Source organism: Motacilla alba, chromosome 2 (assembly GCF_015832195.1).
Source record: "Motacilla alba alba isolate MOTALB_02 chromosome 2, Motacilla_alba_V1.0_pri, whole genome shotgun sequence".
NCBI classification, from domain to species: Eukaryota; Metazoa; Chordata; class Aves; order Passeriformes; family Motacillidae; genus Motacilla; species Motacilla alba.
Genome location: NC_052017.1, coordinates 46,793,030 through 46,813,523, shown reverse-complemented (window position 1 = coordinate 46,813,523; position 20,494 = coordinate 46,793,030). Strand labels below are relative to the sequence as shown.

Genomic DNA, 20,494 nt, shown 5'->3' with positions numbered 1-20,494 from the left:
GTTCAGCAACAACAGTCTCCAGCTTAAGGAGAGCACTGCTCTGAAAACCCATCAACGCCCTTAAAGGTGAAAAAGAGAGATTTCCCTTGGGAGAAATTGCTTTTGGGCACTGTCAGTGATGTCCAGCCCAGTGCAGCTTGAATATTGTCAAGGGTAGGCAGGTGCAGCTGTCACCACCTTAATAAATCAGTACCTCCCTGCAGTACACATTTAAACATATATATAAATATATTCCCAGAGCAGAAGATGCTGCAGGGAAAAGCACAGTGCAGCATGGTGCATATTTCAAATGGAGTCCACAATATTTTTAACACCTGTGCTGAGGACTCTGGGGAACACAAAAGGTACACTTGTCCAGGTGAGGATGGCAGGCTGCAGGGCTCCTCTGAGGGCTCTTCACTTGTAAACTAGGAAAATGGTAGGAAAATGGGAAGCCCTTCCAAATGCAGCCAGTGCAGCACCAGGGAGCAAGCTCAGGTGACTTGCACAAAAATGTCGAAAGTACTGCAACCTGCCAGGGGAAAAACTCAGGACTCTTACCTTGTCCAAAAGCATGGCTTTTATCAGTATATCTGTACTGCTTTTGTCTACCTCCCCCAAAAACACACACACCAAATACACACACACATCTTCCTCCTTACAAGTGTGCCACAATTCTTCCAAAACAAAAATTGTAGAGTCACATTAAAAGCTAAAGGAACAGCCAGCTTAAAAAACAAGAAATGCAAACCTTGCCAAAAAGGGTTGCCTTGAACATTCAAAATATGCCCTTGGTTAGAGGGGGAAAAAAAGCAAAGCCAAAGTTCAGACTTAGGGATTAATGTACCTTGTGTAGCTGGCCTGAGGGTTTTTCGGAAACAACACCCTTCCAACATCCTCTAGGGCCCTTCCACTTGCGGATGTTTGGCAGCGTCGGCTGGTTCAGCTCCATACAAAACTAGAGAGAGAGGAAAGGGGAAAAAAATAACATCAGCTTGGAGAGTATTTTTAAAAATTGCAAAATAAAGTGTGTAGTAAAGCACTGGTAAGAGGCACAGAGGAGCACAGGCTGTGCTCTCTGCCTTCCCTGAAGGCTTGCAAAGGAGGTGGTCTGAGCCACATCCCAGGCTGACTCACTCCCGAATTGGAGATAAATAAAAACTAAAACAACTCAGTGCAAATCCTGCAAGGAGAATATTTATCCCTCAGACGCTTTTCTTTTCCTCCAGAGCGACTTGTTTGATTGGAAAGGGGTTTCCTCTGTGCTGCCTCCGAAGATGCTGGCTGCACCATATCCCACCCCTAGCAGGGGCTTCACAAACAGCTGCAGAATCCTCCTGGGGGCAGGAGGCCCCCATAGCGTGGCTGGCCCCACTCCAGCAACACAGCCACCAGCACGACATGAGAGGAAGGGTGGAGGCCAAGCTCAGTAGCTGGAGTTTTGGGGTTAAGGCTCCTCTGACTTTACGCCAGGGACACGTGCTCGGTTTCCTCAGTGCATGAAGGAAGCAGCTGCACACTTGCACGCAGTTCTAGCACGTCCTTCTCACGCTTCCCAGAGGTGCTCATCTCCTTGGTCACTGCTGGACAGCCACAGCACTCAGACACCATTACATGTCCAAGCTCATGGTCAGAGCTAGAGAGGCTGCATCCTAATGCCCAGCAGATCATAGATACCAGAACTGATGACACTGTGGAGAGCCCCTGAGTCCACCTCTGTAACATCTTGAGATTTAAATAAAAGTAACTAATTAACGAACTAACTAACTAACTAACTAAATAAATAAATAAGAAAAACCACCCTGGAATTTCTGGGATCTGAAACTCCTTATGCAGATAATATATTATATGCAATATAATGTTTTGTTAGGAGTTTTTAAAAACCAGGCTCAACAGGAGCTAGAGTCCTTTGCAAGGCTGATGTTGGGTCCAGGCAGGATCTGGCTGGAAGCTGGCAGGGATGTTGGCTCCAGTCGCATGCCCTGGTTGTGGCAGAGATTCTGGCTGTGGGGAAAGGGGCTGGGAAAAAGCCATCCCTGTGAAAGAGCAACAGGGACTTCCGTGCATCATCTTGTTCAGATACTGGAGAAACTGTGTTGAAATGCAGAGGCTTTCACAGTGGAGAAGGATCCTCAGACAAAATCTTGGATCCAAAACACCCCTCCAGATCAAGGAGCAATTTAACAAAGGATTTGCAAGGCAAACAATAACCTCATGCACAGTGACTTTCTACAGTGAGATACGTTTAACACAGTTTGAAGAGCTACAGAGCTGCACGAATTTCCTACATGGATATCAGTAAAATGATGGGATAGTTATTTTCATGTTTATCTTTTGATTCAGAAACTAAAATCAAATCCTGATCCTTCACAGACTCCCTTGTCTGCAAGTTCAGCATCCTGCAGGCTGAAGCTGTAGGCATTGATTCTCAGATACACACAGCCCAGGCACCCCTATTTGCCTCAGAAGACCAAGAGCCATTCTGGTTGCGCACCCGAAGCAAAAATGCTCGGCACAGCTTTTAAAGCAAGTTTTCTGACGTGCAGAGGTTGGCTGGGGCTTCTTATTCAAGATGCCACAGTAACATACCACATTGTTGCCCATTATGTACCTTCAGGCAGGGCTGGGGCTGGGCTGATTTATGGAACTCAGAGGCAGGTAGGGTGTTTACACAGCCTGGGAACACAGCTCTGCTCTCAGCTGATCACCAGGTCCTACCTCAGCTAATACAATAAATCACAGCAGCAATAATTACTCACTCCTAATGCCATTCTAATGTCTTCAAAAAGAGTGGATTTGGTCAATGAGTTTTCTAACACTTAAATAGTTTGAATCAGAAAACCAAAAATATTGTTGAAATTGGGAGTTTAAACGTAACCTGACAAAAGACTTATCTCTAGGTTGCAGCTGCCTAGAAGGTCCAGCACAAAGCATATGACAGGACTGAAAAAATCCTACAGAAACCATCATTTTATTCAAAAGAGCATCTGCAGTCAACTAGTTTGAATAGTTTGTTCCTTCAAATTGATTTTATTTTAAGGTCTTGATTTGACTTTGTGGACACAAAAAGATGACTAATAAGATTACACAGTTTGTTCAGAAAAAAAAGCCCATTCTGGGTATGGCTGCAGCCATGGAGAACTTGGCCTACAGTAGCTGATTTCAATCTGTACTCATTTTCCAAGGCTTACAGGCACACATATTTTGAAGCTGTGACAGCACACTTGCTGAGGTCATGTTTTTGTGCTGAAGTGAGAATGGCATTTTTCAAATCACGTTGTTCTGCCCACAAAACCCAACGTCAACCAACATTACGCTTTCCCTCACGCAGCAAAAATATACACACAAGCTCCTAGTCCACATCGGGAATGAAAAATAATGCCTTTCCTCTTTTGCAAAGCTAAGTTAGAGCTATGCCAACCCCTTTGAGAGGCAATTCTTCAAGTGGTAAAGAAAAACCAGAACTAAAATCTCAGTCTTTTTTTTTCCCCCCCAAAAAAATCCTCCTAAGGAAAAGAGCTCTAGCTTTGTTTTTCCCTAGAGTCTTTCAAGCTTCAAGTTTCCTGAAATTCAATCAGCCTCTTCATTATAACCTACACATACCAAGTCAAAGCTCACACATACACACTGTGGGACCAACAGCACCCAGGCTTATTTACACAGATGCCCTGTGGTCTCTCCTCCAGCTGGGTGCTAGTTTTTGTGGGATAGGCAGTGCTGCCTGGGAACGGGAACATGGCAACATCAAGCTCCAAGGCATACTCTAAACAAAGGGAAGCCTGTGCTTGTGAGTGATCAACCTCCTTGTGCCAGGTAACTACCTGCCCCATTGGTTTCAATGATCTTTAAGGTCTTCTCCAACCAAAAACTAGTCTGCAGTTCTATGATTGCCCCCCATCTGGCATACAAGGCACAAATAAGAGCCACTACCCCAGGAACTGGGACAAGCTCTGTCACAATTGCTGATAAGTAACACATTATTTTCCCAAAAAGGGAGGATCCAAAGATGCAATTGCTCTTTGTCCACCCTGACAAAGAGCTGGCACCTGTCCCTCCCTGCCTGCCCAGAAGCAGAGACAGGTACTTATGGCTGACTTAGGAAGAGAACAGAGGGCAGCTAGAAGAAGCTGAAGAAATGCAAATTTGAGGAGTGAGTGGAGAAGCGAAGGCAAGGGGTCTTGGACTAATTTGGGAGCAGGGAAAAAAACATACGCTGGGCTGGCACGTGCTGGGGACCATAAGGCAGTTACAGTCTTCCTAACACACCTACCTGCCTCCCCAGGGCATTCCAAGCACTGTGAGAACATCTAACTTGGGCATAAAGTTTGGTCTCTTCCAGTGCAGTAACTCCACCCCTCGTAGAGCTGCCGGCGAGCGCTCTGCAATTCTGCACACAAGCAACTCCCACTACCACTTCTTCAGGATGCTCTGGTTATTCTGTGTTTTATTTTGGAGTGCTATTTGTGCAGCCAACCCCGTTTGTGCAGCAGGGTCAATCCTTCCCAGATGATGACACCACTCCATGCTGAGCATCTTGGCCTGCCAAGTGGTACTCCTGTAATGCCAGGTCTGGGGACCACCCTGAGCCAGTGACCTCCCTTGTGGTGAACATCTTTTGCTCAAAAAGAAGATGGGCTACTCCTAAACCCTGAGGAAACTAAATGTGACTCAGGAAAACAATGCCTTAGGGTTTAATAAATTACACATTTTTTATTAGCCAGGGATTGCTCTTTGGAGGATACCTTTGTTTCAGACCGGGAGTCAGAGCAGAGGCTGTGACAAGGGCACGAGGAGAAAGAGCAGTCAGGAGGAGAGTGCATGGTGAGCCTGTTGTTATGTCATGGTATGTCTAGGTACAGTAATCATCACCTGTACTTCAGAAAGGCACTCAAAACAATTAAATATCCGTTTTGGTTAACCACCACAGAAGCTGTAAGGCCAAAAGAGCACTGCAGTTGAGGTAAACAACTACTTGCTTCATCAAAGAAAAGGTGATTTTGGTTCCTCTTAATTGAGAAGAGAGATGAGAACAAAAGGATAAATTTTCCCTTTCTAGATGTCACATATGCAGACTTACTTTTCTTTTAATAAGCACTAGAGGGAGCAGCTTTAATGAGTACCAAAGATGAGTAAGAAACTTCTATCAATTCCTTACAATCTCAGCTATGTATAGGTGTCATATTAGCAAATATTTGTCTTTCCATGGGGATAGACACTCACAGTTTGAGGTGAGGGCTGTTTTGTGCTACAGAGCATCTCCCAGTATGAAGGACTTGGTGCACCCAGGAAGGGTAAACAGAAGAGCTCTAATGTAAACTGAGCAGTGGCACTTGAGGAGAAGGCCCACAACCCACTCCAATAAAAATCCCACCCTGAAATATGATCTAATTTATCTCTGATAGAAGATACAACAAAATAGACAGTGGCTTCATGAGACCATCTAGCAATGCTCATTTTTAATCCATACTTGATTTCCCTGCTCTATCCCTATGTATTGTATACATTAAAAATTAAATGCACATTATCCTTTCTTTATTTATCCAAGTGGACTCTACATTTATTTCTAATTGAAAAAGCAGACTTGAACACCCATAATCCAAATCCAATCTACCACAGGACGACACAGCTACAGTTGGCTCACCCTAAGGAAGCCTGACCCAGAAAGCCAAAGCAGAAATATTACAAATCTTTCCAAGAACCTGAAACCAACACCTTTCAATTTCAAGCAAAACTTTCTGCTTTGACTTCCAGAAGATGAGTGTTTTATTAGATCAGGTTTGTGAGGAAGAAAAGCAGAGTTGGGGGCTGAAGAGACTCGTGGGTGCTGTATTTTATTGTACTGGTTATTGAGAGAGGAAAAGGTCAGAGGCTTCAGGACTGCTGCCCTTGTGTAGGCACACGTGACAGCACAAGGCAAGGCAAGAGATCAAAGACACAGCAGGGCCAGGATGCTCAGCACACTTGTGCAGCTGGGTAACACTGAATGCAATTCCCACAGGCTGGAGCAACTCAGGAAGGGGACACAGAGGAGCATCAGGTGTTTCAGTGACATCTGGATTCTCCTATAATCAAATGTAACAGCACGGAAGGAACCATCATTAGGTTTAAAGCTTGAAACTGACAGGAATGTTGTCTCAGGACTTCATTGCTTGTTTGCCTTTCTCTCAAGCATATCCCTTTCCTGTTTGCAACACAGTCAAAAAACACACACATGAGAATGAGATGCATCCCCTGCCGTGCAGGATGCACTCACTGGCTCTATTCCACAGAAGTAGCATGTGGGAAAACTGGAGTGACCCTATGTTATGACATTATTCACATGCCCATTCAAATAGTCCCTTTCAGGAAGACTTCATTAAAGACTCCATCATCTTTACTGCTTGTGTTGTTCATGTTGCTCATATTAAACCAAGGCACATGGGGGTCTGATAGGCAGGTAATTATAAGTGTTTTCAAAGGAGAACAACCTCCTCGTCAGGGAATTAGTTTCAGTCTTAGCCATATGTATATATTGGTGATGGAAAAAGTTTTCTCTTTCTCAATATTGTACAAAATTCTATGACATTAGAGATGAGGAAATAATTTTTTAAAATTTAGAAGTTTGGGAGAAAAATTCTAGGACAAAGGAAAAAAAAACAACAAAACAAATCAATCCACTGAACAGGCAAAGGCCATAGACTTATGCCTGGAAAACGTATCTGCCCCTTTGGCCATGCCAGCGTGTCCTACTTGTACTGGGTCATTGAGACCTGGGGCAATACCTTCCCATCCTTTCTGTACTGGTTTGTTGTTCCTAGAACTAAATCAAAACATCCAGACTAATGACCAAATCAATTCTTGCTACCCTCCACATTCTTCACATTACCCAATTCACCCTTCAAAAAGCTTTATACACTTATTGCAAGAGGTGAAATCAAGGCAGAGCCCTTCAGCACAGCCAAATATTCACCCCTTGTCTTTCTTCAGAAAGACCCATAGGCACAGTCACCACCTCTACATACCTTTGTGTGTGAACATAGGAAGCTCATTTATTGGGATAATGTGCAAATTGGGGTCCTAAAGCTTGGTCCATCTGAAGGCACCTATAGCTTTTTCTTCAACTCAAGAAGCACTCTTTCTTCCTGGAAAAATGCTGCTTCTACTTCTTAAAGAGCATACCAGTAATTCAGACACCCACAGAAGAAGGATTTCTTTCCTCTGAAGATCAGATTCTCACTCAGCTCTGGAATGACAGCTTCAGGCACTATAGACACTATGCTATAGACCACAGAGCAAACACTTACCATACTGCAGCCTCACCCCCGTTAGCCTTGTGGTGACCTGAATTCCCAGCTTTGCTGCAAAAACCACTTCTAAGCTTTATACTTTTAAAAAAGGAAACCTTCAGGACTGAGCTTCTCAGAGGAGACAGGATGAGGAAGGATCATTTTTCAAGCCCTATACATAGGCTAGAAACTAAGTGGCCCAGTCCCTCTGCCTGCTTCAGAGGTGGGTAATTCCGTGTCTGCAGAGAGGCACTGCTCTGCAAAGCGTCAGAGGGGACCGTCATTTAAGGCACCCTGGGGTTAGGCAGCAGCTAAATGATGCTTGGCAGGACTGGAAGGTTTTTCGAACTGAAGGCATTCTTTCCCACATCAGGTATCTGAGCCCCTTCATGAGCTTGACTCTCTTCTGAACCAGCCCATGGATGTGGATCCAGCTGGATGCACGCCCCTCTCCTGCTGCTGCTGTGTTACTCACCCATTGTGCTTCGGGAATGTGCCGGAAATAATTATGCTGATAAGTTTAACATTATCTCAGTTATCAAAAGTGTGTGATGGTTTGTTTCCATATACAAACTTGTTGGAATCAGATCACTTTTTCTTTTTCCTAAGTCAGGCTTTACAGGATCCACTGGGGACTGGTAGGAGCTGAAGTTTGCACTCCCAAATTACTTGCTTTCCCTTTTGAGTACTTACTTTGGAAAAACACTTATGAGTTTTACTTGCTTTGGAAAAACTTACGAGAAACAGTGAGTTTCTACACTGCCCTCCCAGATGAGTTATAGCTCACCACAGCCACCCAAATGCTTACTTTTCTGTACTAAGAGGAAATCTTAGTAATCTTTGAATATATGATTTAAAAAACATATTGTTGCCCATAAACCCAGTTCTTTGCTCACTTTTAAACACTGTGTTCCCAGGACAACAATGCAGATCATTCACTGGCCTGTTCCCCTACCTCCATACTAAACAAAGGTGATTATTTATATAAACAGTGTCTTTTTATAGATCTTCAAAAAGAAGACAAGGAAGAACCTTTGGCACAGAGCAGCAAAACAACAACTGAAAGAGGCAATACAATAACTCCGCTAACACATTTTTAGTGCTGGTGCCACTAGTGAAGAATTATGGGATGTTCAGCTGCCTATTGTCAAAATTGAATACTCACTATCTTTCATCCAGTTTGCCATTTAATGGGAAGGTGTCTACAGAGATGTTTGGTAGAAATCTATGCTGTCCTTTACCCGTGGAAAGGGACAGCCATATTTAACAGGCCTTTATGTAGAAAATTTGTGGGTTCTTAATTTTTCATGTTTCCATTCACAAGCTGAGCTTTTTCCTTGTACTTCGCAGGCTGGACTCATTTGGCAGAGGACATTTCCTGACTACTTCTTTTCATACTCCTAAAGACTTTTTTTTTATTTTAAACATAATTCATAAATTAAGGCTCAAGAGCTCATCAAGGTTGGTCACAAATTTATTCTTGAAGTCTTTTCAAGACAGTGTTTTATACTTCATAAGTAGGCACTATAATCATTAACAGCTATAATGGCGTGCCAAGGGGATTGACATGATATAAAAATGAATAAAAAGAAGCCCTGGTGACTGTGAGAATATCTTTTTTATCACGCTGGTTTTACCAAAGTTGAGTGAGTTCAAGTAATTGCACTACTTTGTCATCAAATAGTACCCAACTCAACTGAGTAGCTGTGCTAAAATCACAGAACCACAAAAATCATGAGCATCCAGGCAGCAGTTGTCTGGACACCTAAACTATATGTTCATTTGGACTGGATGTCAGGTACTGGGCAACCAGAGTCAATGGCTTCCTGGGAACACCTTTTTATGGTTTTGGTTTGGTTTTTGTTTGTGTGGGTTTTGGATGTTTGCTGGTTGTGGGGTTTTGTTGGGGGGTTTTTGTTTGTTTGGGAGGTTTTTTTGGTTTTGCTTAGGGCCTGGGGGTTTGGTTTTTTATGCTTAATCCTGGGTCGATTATTTTCCCATGAAACCCAGGAATCAATTTCTGTGGTGTGGTGTAAAATGACACCACTGTGAATACAACCTTACTCACCCAGGAACTACCAGGACCGCACGAGGTGACAATGAGTTTATCAGAACCTAGCCCTTAACATAGAAAGCAAATAGAAAACCATCCTATGAAGCATGAGATACAAAAGTGATAAGGAACAGTAGATTATTCACTGACTAAAAGCACCCTAAACAAAATGACTGGTGAGCTCTATTGATTTGCCATCATCTGACTCTCCTCATCTGCGTGCCACTTTCAGCCAGAGGAGAAGAGGAAGGGGGGGAAATATTCTAATGCAAAAGAAGAACAAATAAGACTGAAAGGGAACAGGGAAACCACAATATTTGAATGTTATTATTCAAAGAAAGCTGCTTAAGCATGTAAGCTTAGGTCTCCCTCCATCTCATGATAAAACTGCACTAATATCTAGAGGTAATAGTAAGTGAGTTGGGTGTTTCGTGGCTTAATTTCTTTCCGACTGGTGGTATTACTGTTTTCCCCAACTGATTTACATCTCTGCTTAGAGCAAGCATTCTTTCCCATGGTAAGAACACAAAAACAAGGAAGAAAGAAACATCTAATATGACTCACAACCATTGCCAGCCTCAAATATTTATTCTTCCTTCAGGCATTGATTACACCATCCTACAGAACACAGTGACATCTTCTGTAAAGTTATTTTAATCTGCCTCACCTCCTAATTCCTTTTTTTTTTTTTAATGCCTATTATCTGGAGGATCTCTTGCAGGCTGCTAGCACTAGGCCAAGTTATCTTACCTTTAAAATTAAAAAAAAAATATCTCATACTCCTTTCTTTTTTGTTTTAACAGCTCTAGCCCTTAATTCAAAGGGCCCAATTTGACATTGATTCCTCTCTGAAACAGCTCATTCTTTATTTATAAGTTTCCATGAGTAATAATACATGCTTTTCTGTCTGTCCTTACTAGCATGCCCTCCACAGAGTCTACAGGACTGTCCTTCAACCCTGACCAAAGTTTTGCTCTAACAGATGCCATGGATTCTGGCTTCCCATAGAGACCATATGCATTATTATCAAAAATTATTTGGGATGACATTAAAACACCCTTTCTGCTATGTCAATAGATTAAAAAAGAAAAAAAAAAACAACAAAACCAAGAAACACTCTTCCTCAAATTGCTGACTATTCAAAACTGTTCCTGTTCTTTGAACTTTGCCTTCTACCATCTTCTAGAAGAAATCAAGGAAAAATGACTGAGTAAGTCCCCTCTTACTTCTACTAATCATAAACAAATCTTAACACTTGCCAGCACTTATAAACACATATTTTCTGTTTCCCCCCACTCTGGAAGTGTAGAGAATGACTTCATTATTGGGTGAATTTGGCTTACGTTGAGAGATAAGACCAGATGATTTACAAAAAATGCCAAGCTATTGGAACAAGCAATCTCCATACCGCCACTGCTCAGAGAGAGAGGCTCAACAGTACTCTAGGGAAGAAGGGACAGCATTTTAAGACAATTTGTATTCTCTGTAGCTCCCTGTGCTGTGTATAGCATGGCTTCGAGTGTTTTGTTTATTGAAGTCCACTGATTATCAGAAAAGAGATGGGCAATGCAACTACAGAGAAAAAGAATCCAGCCAACATCAAAGACCCCAGAAATCCTAGTAGATGAAAGCCTGTGCTTCCAATGCTGCTGACCAAGTGATGATAGTTTGCAGGTGAGGGGCCTGGAAAGATAGAGTAGTCACAGGTCCTCCTGCAGAGAGCTACTGAAATCATTATGGACCTGGCCAGAACTGTAAGGTCCACCAATACATGTCCTTAAACTGCCAGCCATCTAAATCCCTCCTAGAGGACAGAAAGGAGGAAAAATATGAAAGGCCAGAAGCAAACACAGTATAGCTGCAGTGCTCCTAAGACAATCTAGTAGATATGATAATGCCAAAAAAGGCCCCTATTTAGTAAAAAATGCTACAGCATTTGCAGCTCCACTCAGCCAAAAATTATTGCTTTCCAATTACAGCTATTCTTTCCTTCACTCCGAGATTTCATGAGACCATAGGGTGCAGTCTGAAAAAAATTAATACTTTGTATTCCTGAGTATTACCTGCACTCAGATAAAGAAGCAAGACAACGGAGAGAGGGGGAAATACAGGGAGGGTGTGGGAAAGCAAAATGGTAAAGCATAAGATGAGAAAAAGAATTAAAGCAAAATCAGCGGGATGATTTGGAATAACCTCCTTTTACTCTAAGTGGTCAATCATTGACTCCATGGTGGCTTTGAAGGAGCAGGGCAAAAGGACCTACATCAGCTGATGAACTCTGCAGAAGTCCAACTCATAGCTCAGAGACTTGACTCCAGCTATCCTCTCTAGAAATGGGGAGCAGAAAAATGAGGCAGTGACAGGGCTAGAAGAAACTGATCAAATGTCCTGATTGAGTCACTGGCCAAGTTGACATCTCCTTTTCCTGATCTCTGAAAGCAAGACTGCTGTTTCCTTATCTGACTCTAGAGGACCTCCAATTGCAGCAAATTTTCAAAGGGGTCAACTGTTTTCTGGAAAGGATAAGTCTAAGAACAGGCAGTAAATATAACTCCTTTACAGCAACTAATTCATTCACTGCAAATCGCCTTATGATCTTTTTTAACCAACAGCTCAAAGCATGATTGCAAGATAGGGCTCACACTGTACAGAAGGATTATGGCAATTAAAAATATGCACGCAAAGACTCAGTTCCAGACTAACTTCATTTCTGAGCTACATTAAAAAAAAATCACATCAAATGCACACACAACCACATTTATATCCATGCAAGCAAGATGTGATGTGCCTATGCTTACCCCTGCAAATGAAAACCAGCACCTCTCTTTCAAACACCAAAAAGCTTCTAGGGATAACCTTTCACAAATAAACAACCCGCTCTGCTCGGAGAGGGATTTTATAAAGAACAGAGATTACAATGGGCTTAATCATGATTAAACACTGATCTGGCTCAATCTACTCAAAAGCAGACAAAAGATAAATAAAAACCTCCAGCAGATGCATTTCATACTGGAAATTCTGGAACCTCAATTGACGTCATACCTTTTATGTTCTGATAATATCTGGAGGAAACAGTACACTGGATCAAGAAAACAAAAGCAAATTTTTAGTTAAAATTCTCCATGTGCTGTGTAAAAAGAAGGTGGCTACAGCAGGGAACACACAGGGTAGCTCAGGGTTTTACAAACCTCTTTTTGACTGCAGCTGAAATTGCACCAGCAGAGCGATGCTACTAAAAATAAACAAACACCCCCTTTTTGCCTTATCTTACCCTGTAAAATTGTGCAACATCAGTCACTGAATTTCCCCTCACACAAATGCCACTTCTGATGAATGGCAGGCATGTTAAATTTCTTCTAGTAAAATAATGCCACCTCATCAGTATCACCTCAGTTGTGCTTCACTGATTCCTCATGCACAGTGTGAAAATTCTGTGTGATGGGAAGGGGCTGAATTTAGGAAATATTTCCCAGATACAGACATCTGGTCTTTCCTACGGGTGAGGAAACCCAGGAAACTGTTTCCACATCATGGAAGACAAGTCCAGCCAATAGCACTGCTCATGGAGGTGGGAAAAGACTAAAATGAGCACAGATTGTAGAAATTGTTTGTTTACAGAGCTAAGTTTTCCATTTAATGCAACAAGGTAAACATGAAGAAAGAGAAATGGCTCTTTACATGGGGTGGGGAGGGAATCTACCTGCAGGAAAAGGCTGATCAGAGTTTTCTCATTCTGTCCTCTCCAGCAGAAATTCCCAATGGATGACCAAGTAAGGTTAGACCAACAGGCAGAAGAGATCCCTTCCTATATTGAGAAGGTGCATGGCTGCCTGCCCTTGTGCCCAGTGAATGCATTTATACTTCATGAGTAGGCACGATATGCCTACTTCACAAGCACCAGGTGAAAGACTTTCAATCGCTCTTGATTTGTGACCTCCAAAACTTCTCCAGTGAAGGTGAAAATCCCCACACAGACAGCGCAAGCCTACTGATAATTGTTTTGTTCTTTTCACTTCCTTTTATCTGAACTCTTGGACATAGCTCACATAAATTAGCCGTCATTGTTATCGGCAGACCTTAATAGTGAAACTTGTGTTACTTACACTGATTTTCAAGCTGCAAGTTACTGTCAACTTCAAGAACATCATCCTTAAACAAAATCAAAATTCTCACCCCAATTCCTATTGTCCTTCAGTCTACCTACTAGTCTAAGTAGATCTCTTCCAACTCCAGGCAGAACAATCATCACTTTGCAAATGAATTCCACACTTCATAAACTGCAGTTCAGAATCACATGATTTGCTTTTCCTAGATGAGAAGCCAACAAACTTCACTGTCTGCGGAGTCAAGTAGACAGTCCTTTGTCATCTTGAGTAACAGCAAATGCATTTACGTTTTAATACACAAATAGGATAATAATGGGTTACTGTTGCTTGTTCACAAAGCAGGCTTACCTTTTAAGAAGCTGTCAGGGGGTTATTGAATTGTTCAAATTATTTATTTTCCTCTATAACCCACCTCTGAAGCAGAAATTAACTCAAGAGCTTCTGTTAACACCGAAAGATGCAGGAGGAAATGCTTAGAATGCAAAGAATATTTTTATTTTTCCTGCAAAATGGATGATTCTTCCTGCATAACTTACTGGCATCAAGCACCAATGAGAACAATTGCTTTGGTGTACATGCTTGCCCATGGAAAAGGGCTATGAATTTAAATGCTAAAACAGTAACCAATGAGAAATGTCACCTGGCTAGGCAGTTCAACCTAATTACTTACACAGATTTATTTTTAAACTATAAAAACAGCATGTTCCTTGGGAGAATTATTTTTTCCCCTTCCCCAAATAAATACAATTAACATTTGGCAAGTAGAATTCTTCTTCTGCAATTAAGGAATTGCCAAAATTAGATAAAGTAAAGTACTCAAAAACACACTGGGGCAAGAGTGTCACTGAGAGCGTCTCCCAGAGCTGTGCTTCTGGAATAGGAAGAGATGTTCCATACAGGACTCGGCACCAACAAGCCTGCATTCCTGTGATACTTCTTTCTAAAGTCTGAGCAGCCTTGAACCCTTGTGGGGACGAGGCTGGCATGGCTGGAAGCCCTCCCATGGCATCTCTCCATCTGTGTTCTTCCCTGCCCTCGGCGAATGCCAGCAGCACTTCTGAAGGGAAGGCATGTAAGTAACGCGATCCCACAGCAGCAGGGCAAGCTCAGCAAGGGGGCAGGGGGAAGCAAACACATTGATTTGAAGGCTCAAGGTAGGACAAAATACAGGTAAGCACAGGCTTGGTTTTAAGCTGCCTGCAAGACCACTCACATGGAGCCTGTGCTGGAATGGATCTGATGGGCTACGGCCAAAAGAAACACAAACCTACCTCTGACCCAGAATTTTCTCCAGGTAAAGGCTCTTGCTCTTATTATGTGACCTGGTTCACTGAAATAAATTATTATTTCCCATTCCTCCTAACAGCAATAAGCATGGTGCTGGGGCTCAGCTCCACAAGCAGCACCCTGTCTGTGGTGCTTACAGGGGACTGTGGCACCCCAGAAAAACAAACCAGCTCATGAGCAGCATCCAAGAATTAATCCAGCTTGTCCCAGTCCAGGACAGGCTGTAATTAAACCTTGCCAATCATTCCTCCTGTTTTGGCAACACCAGGCATAAATGCCACCAGTGTGGTAGATCTTCAGCTTAAAGGGCCATTTTGGCCCAGTTTGCCAAAATGCTGGGGGGTTTAGGAAATTAAACAAATGGAGTCTTTGCATGACACAAAGCTTCTCACAGTGTGTTAGTTCATTTTCAATAGCCAAGGTGGGAGAAACATTTAAAGACACTTAAGTACCTAAGACAGAACAGCACAAAATCCTTTTCCAGCAAGCAAGACCCCAACAGTTTAAGCAAGTTCTCCCAGCCTGCACCAACAGTCCACTGGCTTCATGTGCCTCACCTCACAGTCTGCCTGTGTTATTCATGGCCAGAATAATTTTATGACACTGCCTCAAGGCCCTGGTTCTCAAGAGACTAGCCGCACATGCACCCAATTTCAATGTGGTTTGATTTCGTAGAGCTAATCTGCAGCCCCTAAGTCTGTTCAGGGGAGCACTGCTGCTCAGCAGGGAGCTTTTGCTCACTCCAGGATTCCATGCAAGTGTCAAAAATATGTAAGAACACTTGCAAAGCTGGGCAGCAAATTTTAGAAACAAGAAAGTTTCCAAAGTTGACAGACTGGAAATTGTCCTACAGGAAAACCAGTTTTAAGTTATCAAGTCCATAGCTACTTTAAAGGAAACTTCCCTCTGAAAACCAGAAAAACCCATCTTAGAATAAATATGAAAATATTATCATTTAATAATATTCTGTATTCCTGCGGTATAATGCTGACAAATAATCACTTAAGAATACAAACTCAGTACAGTGGTTTTAAAACCTGACTCTGCAAGCAGGCTGGACAAGGGATTTTGTTCTATTCTGTGGGCTTCTTTCCCCTCCTGTCCTTAAAAATTTCTTTGAACTTACATAATTCAAGCCTGTTATTTTCCATAGGGCTAAACTGGCCTTTTAAATTCTTTAAGCTTGGCATTGTATGAAAGCAGATATCAAATATTGAGAGAGCTCAATTTAGAAAGATCATTTTTCTGAGGCTGAGCCTTTCTGAAGAGCTTCCTGCAGCGCTCCAGACAATGCCTCAAACTGCCATTCCCACCAGGCTGAGGTCACTTAACCTTGCCAGACCATGTTTTTGGAGGCATGGGGCCAAAGGGAGGTACGGGTCCGTTGGAAAGGTGGGAAGGGTACAGGGTGTGAGGGGCCAGAGAATCCGACTGCTGCAAACAATGAAAATCTTTGTAAGATCAACCTGATTTGCACGAGTGGCTGAGAACCATGTCTTGTTCACGTGTGAAAAACGACAATGTCTCCTACGCAGTGCTGTGCCACTGCCTTTTATCAAAATCTACCTCTTCATGTAAAAATCAGAGTTCATGAACACCAGTGCATGTGAATTAACTGGGGTGTATGGACGATCCCAGAGAAATGTATCTCCAGTCAGTGGCAAAGCACAAGGCTGAAGCATCCGCTGCTGGTGTATCTTGTTTTACTCATTATCTCTAGAGTACCCAGCAAAAGCAGCCTGAACACAGCACTGCAGGACATCCTCCTTCTCACAGACAAGGATGTGTTCAAGGCAGGAGAAGGGTTGCTCCTTCCTCCCCCAGCCTTGCCACACCACTCGTAGGTACAGAGTGGCTGCTTGGATCAGGGCTGCTAAATTCCTGCTCTAAGACAGCAGTTTTTCCAACAGGGCTCAGAATTCACTTGTTTTCTTTGCATCCTAAAAGGTCTCTCCATGCTGCCTCACAGCTGGCTCCTTGCTCTTGCAGGTGAAGGAGTTAGGGTAGAAAGTGAAGGGAAGCCACTGGTCCCAGTACGGGCACTGGGAGTCCAGTCCTACTTGCCAGGCCAGAAGAATCATAAAGCAAAAAGAAATTTGGTTCTTAATCCAGAAGCAGGCCATCATAGAACTGTTTGGGTTGGAAGGCACCTTAAAAGATCATCTGGTTCCAACACCCCTGCCACAGGCAGGGACACCTTTCACCAGACCAGATAGCTCAGAGCCCCATCCAACCTGGCCTTGAACACTTCTAGGAATGAGGCATCCACAGCCCTGAGGGAGCTGTTAAAGTGCCTTCTCACCCCTACAGTAAAGAATTTCCTCTGTGTATCTGACCTGAGCCTGCTGTGCTTGCAATACTCTTGGATGAAGAGCAACACTGGATTTTATCACTTACTGCTTATTATTAAGCATTGCTTACCCCAAGCTTGCTGTAAAACCAGAAAACACCAAAAGCACATGATCAGCTTAGACAAAACATCGACCCTCTGCCTTCAAGCACTATGTAGCTAGGAAGATGTCCTATTTTCTGCAACATGGTATTCCATGAAGTTCAGAAGCACAACTAACACAGAGGGCTTTAAGAGCTTAAATCTGTTACAATAGTTGCATTAGATATATTTTTAAATACCTTTTCCAGTGCTTCTCTGTCAGCCAGCTCCTGCACAGCCAAAAGCTTGATACTGTAAGAAAAATCAGAGAGAAAAACAGAATTAATCACTCTACTGCAAGCATTACAGAAATCGAAGAAACAGCAGAACTGCAGCACTGTTTTTATTCTCTCTCTTGAAAAAATAAATACAAGAAATGCTCATGATGAAACAAAATAAAGCAAGAGAGACAATGACACTTTGTTTGCCTTGAATTAGCTATCGCAAGCAGATTTTTTGGTTTCCAAGTTACAAGCATATCTGAATTTGCCTTACAGAGAAACTGCATCAATCCTTACTTTTGTAATATCCCAAATTAACACCAAAGGGTCTTCTGAATGACAAACACAGAAAAATATTCTAGACATTTCTATCAGTTGTATTCAGCTTTGTTCCTCAGTGTCAACAGGTTTCTGTTCATTCACAGGGATTCACAATCTTTGAGGTGCAGTAATTAAGACAACCTAGCTCAAGAAATTTGAGGGAAAGATGAGGGGAATGTGCACCACCATTTAAAGTTAGGGTAGAAAGGTAATCCTCAATTATTATTCTTGTAATGCCCTTTGTTAATCAATCCCAAATTTCTTCACCTACTGAATCTTTTCTAAGTTTACCTCTAGGGGCTAAATCCTGCACACTGAATTTCATTCACTTCAACAAGGTTATGAGATTCACTCAAACAGGATTCTACACCTGTATTGCAACTCTACAGGCTCACTTCCCTTACCCAGTCTTAAACCCAGTCATTTAATATATTATCCTTGAACTCCAGAGAATAATTTCCTTTACCCAGGGATACAAAAACATTTTTACAGCTATAGAAGAATCAAATGATGCATATAAATATTGTTTAAATTACTCTCACCACCCTGCACACAGACACAGTAAAAAGCCAGTATAGTTAAAGCTCCTATTCAGGAGGTGTGAATAGTCGACACAGAAGCCTGCCAAAGGATATAATACAAAAAGTTTTATTAGCCTTTCAAAACCTCAGAGCAATATTGCATAATTCTTGACACCACTGACACCTTATATGCTAATTATGTACATCCATCCTGCAAGAGCAGCTGGCAAAGCATAGTTCTAGTCCTGTCTTTCTATGGCTTTCCACTGCAGGTATTCACAGCCTAATCCCTAAACACCAATGTGCTTTCCCTTTAATGGACTTCCAGCTTTCAGTGTCTTCAAGGTATCATAAAAAGCCTATACACAATGAATTATAAAACAGCCATAGACAATGCATTTCTAGTCTGCAGAGACTATTACTGCTAAGACAAAGAGGGTGGAGATGGTTCAGAAAACAGTGGGATAATCAGAAAAATGAAAAAGGTATTCCATTAAAGCCCAACCACTGTGGTAGCAGGGGACATGTGATTTGGTGTTGCTGTTTGGTGAACACACTAGGCTGCACACACACACATTCAGCTGCACTGGAAGACAGTTAGGGAAAGTACAAAACCAATAGAAGGTATTTTTAATCATTTTCCTTGCAATTCAGCCAGCATGCAAAATAAAGATGGGCTGGGCAGCAAGCAAAGAAGGCAGTTCCATTTAAAAAAACACTGCAGTGTTGTGTCCAACTCAGAAGAAACCTTAGCTGATGCACCTTGGAGAACAAAGTCCAATGACCCAGGCAGGAACAATGCAGCCACAGTCAAGACCTGTCTCTGAACTCAGGAGTCACCTCTTCATTTTGGATGACTCACCTCTGTTGCAGTGCACTTGAGAAAAACACAGGACAGGTGAGAGGGAGGTAGGCTAAGACACATGTGACACACACTAAGGGTGCTCACAGCCACCTGGGCTGCTGCAAAGGTGGCTTCAATTCTATGCATACATGGGTTGGGGGTATGCAAATTACTGTTGTATTGTTCTTTTTGAAGCTAGACTATTTGATTACTTAATCAAATCAGTCAAGGCGGCAGATGCTTCTACCAACTGACTGATTTATTTCTAGAATGTTATTTGTGAGTTATCTGACACTCAATAGCTACAGAAGAAAGTTGTAGACTGCCCTAAAAGCAAGTACCACTTTAATTAAAAATCATCATCTCACTGTAAAAATCTATCTTTCTTCCCATTTACACCTGCAAAGCCCCACAAGAACTTTTTCAACTGGTATGTATTTATTTTTTAAAAAGTATTCAGTCACAGAAAAGCAAGTAACAAAACAGGAAGCAGAAATCTTTTTACTTTGTTTCATTATATTATGGAGATGCTGTACCCTTGTTCAGAGGTGAAGAAATTATACAAAGGGTTTACCTCTACTGCACATGCAGGGTCAGAATCAAATCTCAATTCAAAGTTGCTGCATGATTTGCAGCAACATTGGTTTGATTCCTGGAGAAGACTTCCTCTTCTGTTACAAATTAAGAGATCAATGTTTGCCCAGTACTTTACTCTTTTCTCCTCAGGTGACACCTGAAAATACCTCAGGTATTTTTTCTTGGTCAAAAGGAATCTGCAAACATAAGTATCAGCCTTTATCCAACCAGCTGCAAGGTCCTTCTTTCCTTAAAGCACCAACACAGACACTTTCTCTGTCCATTGGCTTACAGCCCACTACCTGGAAAACTGCTCTTGATAGCCAGTTATTTACTGCTATTTCTTCCAGCAGTTCCAAGCAACATTAGTATGTGCTACTTCAATGCAACATCAGCTTGGAAATGCAGCTTCTTTCAAGGCTGCTGCTTTGGGCATTTGATGCTTCAAAAAGAAATCAGGCTGCTTATTTAGGCACTACATCAGCAATCTTACAACCACTGAGAGCAGCTCATAACTTCGTTTGCTGTTTGTAGCTTTTTGGTTCACCAAGGATTTCAAAGTAGATGGGAAGACAGACAGTAACTGGGGGAAGAGAGGGGGGAGGAAGTCTCCAATTTAAAAAATCTCAAATGAAATGCAAATAGTTACCAAAAGCCAACGCTGAAGCCCAAGCTCTTGCAGTCTACAATACAACACTTAAGCACTACTCTGTTTATGTATGTCCTTGGCATTATTTCTTTCATCCTCACCCATGTTGTGCAAACACTAACTCATGAATAAAGTTGTAGAAAAGTCATATTTCCCAAAGAAACCTTATGGCTCTTGGAGAGCCTGCTCTAACTTACCAGCTTTAAAATATACTGGCTAAGAAAGCTGTAATATGAGTAAC

General features: G+C 42.2%; 1 protein-coding gene across 1 annotated transcript in view; it reads right to left on the bottom strand.

The window, feature by feature from the left end:
- The window catches only part of EEPD1 (endonuclease/exonuclease/phosphatase family domain containing 1), a 62,601-nt gene that overhangs the window by 12,008 nt on the left and 30,099 nt on the right, over positions 1–20,494 (bottom strand). The window contains exons 2-3 of the mRNA XM_038127256.1: positions 17,322–17,373; positions 827–937 (exon numbers count right to left, since the gene is read on the bottom strand). Of these exons, the coding sequence (XP_037983184.1) occupies positions 827–937; positions 17,322–17,373 (163 nt within the window). The remainder of the gene's footprint in view (positions 1–826; positions 938–17,321; positions 17,374–20,494) is intronic.